General features: G+C 49.5%; 1 protein-coding gene across 1 annotated transcript; it reads left to right on the forward strand.

The window, feature by feature from the left end:
- Nucleotides 1-3,324: 3,324 nt before the first annotated feature.
- On the forward strand, nt 3,325-4,731 carry LOC125548154 (ervatamin-B). The gene is made up of 2 exons (XM_048711829.2): nt 3,325-3,828; nt 3,917-4,731. Exons 1-2 carry the CDS (start codon nt 3,366-3,368, stop codon nt 4,516-4,518), a joined length of 1,065 nt encoding a protein of 354 aa, XP_048567786.1. The 5' UTR covers nt 3,325-3,365; the 3' UTR covers nt 4,519-4,731.
- Nucleotides 4,732-5,868: the final 1,137 nt, after the last annotated feature.

The following is a 5,868-nucleotide window of genomic DNA, read 5'->3' on the forward strand; positions in this document are numbered from 1 at the left end:
AACTATCTCCTGACCATTATCTACAAAAAAACAGCACATAATCCCCTTCTCATTCCCCTTCTCCTTCACCATTATGTCCTGACCAAACATGTTAAAGTTTGCTGTTGAAACACTACATCTCCTGAAACTCTTGACTAAAGTGGGACAAACGTTTGCTGTTCAAACACTACATCTCCAGATCTCCTATCTATTTCTCTAGCACTGAATCATCACAATTCGGCGAGGGTTACAGGTTAGAGACAGATTATCTCTTCCTCTTCGTGGTGCTTGGGGAGGAACCAGGGAAGGACGGACCGACGGCGTGCTGGCCTTGCTGCCTCCCCGACGTACACGTGCTCCTCCAGCTCGGACTCGGACGAGATGGCGCCGTCGGTGAAGGGAGAGGCCGCGGGCAATGGCGCCGTCGCCTTAGGGTTAGGGATAGAACAGAGGAGGAGGCGCTGCCTCTGTTTGTGAGGAGAGCCAGAAGGAATCGAGAGAGGAGGGGGAATGGAACGAGGGGAGGGGGTTGCTCGGCTCGGGTGCTCGGGGCCTCGATCTGTTAGACAGTTGATGGGCCTTGCGCCATCGGTCCGCTCGGTCGGCCCGGTTAAAGACCGGACCGAACTTTTTTCGGTCTCTTTTTCTAGGCTCGGACCGGCATATTTTCCTATCGGGCCTGGACCGTATGGGCCGGTCCTAAACGGGCCACGAGCGGGCCGCAAAGCCCGCTCGTGCCGTCCAGGCTGAGTCCTGCAGTTGCAGGTAGAGTTGACCTCGGTAATGTTGCTGGGAGGGCTTGTGCATGTGGCTGCAAGCTTGCATAGGTTGATTTCCTTTGAATAGAAGTGCATCTTGAGTTCTTGACTTGAAGGCCGTCAACACAAGATTTCATCTACAGGTTATACAAAAAATTAGTTGCCTGAGCAATTGGAAAAGTGGAGGGCAGCGAGGGCGAGTGTAAGACTGTACGTGCACTCGAGGCGCTGGGAGGCATGAGCCGGGGCAGTTGCTGAAGTCGAGATGCCAGCTAGGCCTACGATCACGCAGAGGCACGGGAGGCCACAGCTGCCAGCACCACCCTCACCATGGCTCGAACTGACGACCGCATCGTTGCTTGGCGATGAGCCACTTGACGAACTGGTACGTGAACCGCGCGCCGCTCGCCGGCATCGATGGCGGGTAAGGCACCCTCCTGCTGCATCACGACGGGTAAGGCACCATCGGATGGTAGCCCTCCTGCTGCATCGCTTCCTTCGGGGCTGGTGGATCCGCTGCAGCGTGCTGCCGCTCGAAGTTGTCATTGGCAGGAGGAGGTCAGCGACGGCGATAGAGCCACGAGATCGAGAGCGATGGATTTGGGGGATGGGGTGCGTGGGCCTTGGAGATGGGACGACGTGCGTACGTGGACTGTTTTATTTCCTGTTTGATTTTTCACGTATGAGGTCTTTTTTTCACGTACGAGAGGAAGGGGAATCGAACGAGGTGGGGGTATCGAAGGAGGTCGAACCATCACGATGTTCGATCCTCCTTTAATAGTAGAGATTCATATCCTACTTTTAGAAACTTCCGAAGTAGTGCCTCACATGCCCTGTTTGATAGCTCCACATTTTCTAAGTATTTTGAGTTTTCTAAATACTATGGATTTAATTACTTTGAGGTGTTTGGACTTCACAAAAAACTATGGTATTTATACTACAAGTATTCCTTAAAACGCAGTTTTTTCTCTGTCAAATAAAAAGAACCCCAGACCTTTTTTTTAAACCGAGCAGGTGAAGAAAACGAGCCTGTTGCTTCGTCCTCGACTGCTCATTCGCTCCCAAGCCGCCGCCACTCTCTCGTCGCTGGAAATCATCTCCCTCGGTTGCCGTGGACAACAAAGAGACGACCATGAAAATAAGGCGACTACGCTCGGCTATCATCTGTTCCCTTCTCTTCTCAAGGAGGCCCGTGGCATGAAGCCAGCAGGCCTTGCTGGCAGAGGAAGACAACTCCTGCCGCCTCATGAAGATTGCAATCACCGCACGCTCCTACTTCTCTTTGTGTGACTGCTATGGTGCCGGCCGGCCGAGGGCAGGTCGAGTCACCTCGCCGTAACTGAGAGGAAGGAGTTGATGACTAGCGCAGTGTACGGCGTTCCTCATTTTTTGAAAGCTGCAGGCCGAGCTTTGGGCGTGGCAGTGGACTTTGTGCATGTGGGTGGCCTTTTTGCATGGCCGTTGGGTCTGCGACGTCTGGGTGAGCTAAGGAGAAAACGGCTAGCTAGCTATTACATACGTTGATATAAACTAGGCAAACAACTCAAAGTATTCTCAATACTTTAAAATACTGTAGTATGTCAAAACTGTAGTATCTTGTACTTTCTCCATTTCAAAATATAGTGCGCCCGTGTTTCCCGAGATTCAACTTTGACCATAAATTTAACCAACGAGACCAACTGCGGCGGGAGAAAAAATTATATAATTGAAAACTTCTTACGAATACGAATTCACTGATATAATTTTTGCTCCCGCCGCAATCGGTCTTGGTAGTTAAATTTACGGTTAAAGTTAAAGCACGTGGATAGAGGAAGCACTACATTGTGGAATGGAGGGAGTACCTACGTACTACTCCCTCCGTTCCTAAATATTTGTTTTTCTAGACATTTCAAATAACTACTATATATGGATGTATGTGGACATATTTTAGAGTGTAGATTCACTCATTTTGCTTCGTATGTAGTCATTTGTTGAAATGCCTAAAACAGAGAGAGTATTTAGGAACGGAGAGAGTAGTAAAATATTGTAGTTTTTCAATACTTTGGTTTTTTTAATACTTTACTATCAAACACAGCCAACCTCTATGAGAAGGGGATGCAATAGAGTGATTGTAGATATATCTCACAAAACCATAGCCCAGATAAACTCTACGAAAGAACTAATGAAGTACCAGTGCTTATGTTGTTTCCTACATTTCAGACTCAGAACTAATGGAATACAAAAGTTTTAAAAAATCACTTCCTAAACATCACTTTCATACGTCGCACACAACAACCTCGTGCAATGACTTCTTCCCGTGTGATGAAATCAACTATGAGAACGAGTCATAAAAAACTACCCTATGATCGGACTACATATATGTAATGACCTAAACTTTAGTCCAGTGAGTACTGACCGAGAAGCTCGCCTGCTGTGACCCGAAGTCTTCCTACCGAATTCCTCAAAGTAGACAAAAGTCTTCCATGCATGCACACGCTCAACAACTCATGAGCCACCAGCCACAACGACGACACGCTAACCCACGCGTCGAACAAGGCGGAGCGCCGGCCTATATAAACATGAGCTCCGGTGCATATGTATTCCACACAAGCATAGAGTCTAATCAGGCTCTAAGATACAGTAATCAAGATGGCTTCTTCCACGCCTTACCTTGTCGTGCTCTTGTGCCTCACCAGCCTCCTGCAGGCATCGCTGATGGCGGGTTTTGAGCTGCCGGAATCCGAGGTGAGAAGCAGGTTTTCCAAGTGGATGACCAAGTACTCGAAGCGCTACTCATGCCATGAGGAGGAGGAGAAGCGGTTCGGGGTCTTCAAGACGAACACCAACTCCATCGGCGCTTTCGCCAGCCAGACTACGGTCAACGCCGTCGTGGGTGGGTTCGGGCCGCAGACCGTCACCACGGTCAGGGTGGGCATGAACAGGTTCGGCGACCTCAACCCCAGCGAGGTCGTCGAGCAGTTCACCGGGTTCAACAACACCGCCTTCCGCACCCCCAAGCCCTCGCCCCTCCCCTACCACTCCTGGAAGCCTTGCTGCGTCGACTGGCGCTCCAGCGGCGCCGTCACCGGCGTCAAGTTTCAAGGCTCTTGCTGTAAGTAAAGTCACGCTAGCTAGATATAGAACCGCTCCTACACCTCTGCTACGTTTACTTATGTTGTGCATGGACATGTCTATGGCAGTGTCGTGCTGGGCGTTCGCGGCGGTGGCGGCCATCGAAGGCATGAACAAGATCAGGACCGGCGAGCTGGTGTCGCTGTCGGAGCAGCAGCTCGTGGACTGCGACACCGGGAGCAGCGGCTGCAGCGGCGGGCGCTCCGACACGGCGCTCGGCCTCGCGGCAGCCCGCGGCGGCCTCACATCGGAGGCCAAGTACCCGTACAGCGGCATGCAGGGCAGCTGTGACGTGGACAAGCAGCTGTTCGACAACGAGGTGTCCGTCAAGGGCTTCAAGGCCGTGCCGCCCAACGACGAGCATCAGCTGGCGCTTGCCGTGGCGATGCAGCCCGTGACGGTGTACATCGACGCCAGCGCGTGGGAGTTTCAGTTCTACACCGGCGGCATCTACCGCGGCCCTTGCTCCTCCGACGCGGCGAGGGTGAACCACGCCGTCACCATCGTCGGCTACTGCGAAGGCCCCGGCGAGAACAACAAGTACTGGATCGCCAAGAACTCGTGGAGCAACGACTGGGGTGACCAGGGCTACATTTACCTCGCCAAGGACGTGTCATGGCGGACGGGCACCTGCGGCCTCGCCACCTCGCCCTTCTACCCGACAGTTTGACCGATTCCGGCTTGCCGGCGGGGCTTTTGCATTCGCCAACTGCTTATGTTGTTTTATTTTATTTGAGAGAGGCCAATTGCTTATGTTAAGTACTAGTCCGTCGATCACACATACGCCACCAAATGATTGATGGCTGTGTGGTAGGAGTATTTTTTTTTAAGCTGTGATAATGCGCAATAAGATATTAATAAAGTACAGAATCATTTGGCTCAAGCTGTTTTTGGCATTGTGGATTGTGTTAATCCCATCTGTTCTCTCCGGTTTTTGTTTATGGTTATGCTATGTCTCAGTTGACTCGGTCGACGAGATTAGCCGTTCAAAAAATTGAGCAAAAATTAGCCGTTCAATTTCATTGACGAGATTAGTATGTCTCCCGCTACGTGGGTTGTGGGCTGTGCCTTGCGGCCATTTCTTTTGTTCTTTTTTGGGTTTTTTCTCAGTCCTCCCACATAAAACTTTTTATTTTCTTTTTTTGTTGGGCTTGTGTGCACCGTGTAAGTACAGAAGAATAAAGTTAATGCGGCAGCTCACTCTATGTGTATGTATACAGTATACACGTGTACTTGTCCAGCCTTTTAACTTTCTTTTTAGTATATTTTCCTTTTATTTCATTACTTGTATTTCTACTTTTTATTTTTCTTGTTTAAGAAATATGGAACATTTAAAAATTTGAAGAACATACGTTTTGACACGCATGCCGATTTTTATTCTCACATGTTGTTGTCTTGTTTTTTTTACTCTGAGATGTGGTTGCATTTTCTACATGGATATTTTTTATTCCTTATTTGTGTCTTGTCTATTTATTTATTTACTTTGTTTCTTCATGTATTACCCAAAAATAATTTTTTTCATTGTGTTCATATGCTCGGTTTTTTTTCCTTTTTCACGGCCATACACTGTAAAGTTCGCACAAGGTTCCTGAATGGAGTGCAATGTATGGGAGAGGGTGGACAAGCTTTATTGCAGACACCAATCTATGAAAGGGTCAGGTGGTGCTCTTCGGTGGCGGGCAGCGGCAGAGAGGGGGGGGGGGGCAGTTGCATGCCTGCCACTAGGCATGCAACTTCAAGTGTTGCCCTCGTTTGCAACTGGCATTTGTTTTATCAGAGGGCAGTGAGAGAGAGGAAGCAGTTACATGTCTGACAGTAGGCATGCAACTAAAAATTGTTGCCCTCAACTGCAACTGGTCTTTGTTTTCTCGAAGGACGGTGCGAGAGGGGGGCAGTTGCATGTTTGTCACTTGGCATGTAATTATAAATGTCGTCCTCGATTGCAACTGCATGCCTACACAAACGACTACAATTGACCTTTTTGTTATGTCGAAGGACAGTGGGAAAGGGGCGCAGTTGC

Source organism: Triticum urartu, chromosome 3A (genome assembly GCF_056163025.1).
Source record: "Triticum urartu cultivar PI428250 chromosome 3A, HENAU_Tu73, whole genome shotgun sequence".
NCBI lineage: Eukaryota > Viridiplantae > Streptophyta > Magnoliopsida > Poales > Poaceae > Triticum > Triticum urartu.

What these genes read in the sequence shown, in the direction of transcription:
- LOC125548154 (XM_048711829.2), top strand. Translation starts at nt 3,366, where the DNA reads ATGGCTTCTTCCACGCCTTACCTTGTCGTGCTCTTGTGCCTCACCAGC. An exon ending in CAAGTTTCAAGGCTCTTGCT is followed by an intron (nt 3,829 to 3,916) that starts GTAAGTAAAGTC and finishes TGTCTATGGCAG; the next exon opens with TGTCGTGCTGGGCGTTCGCG.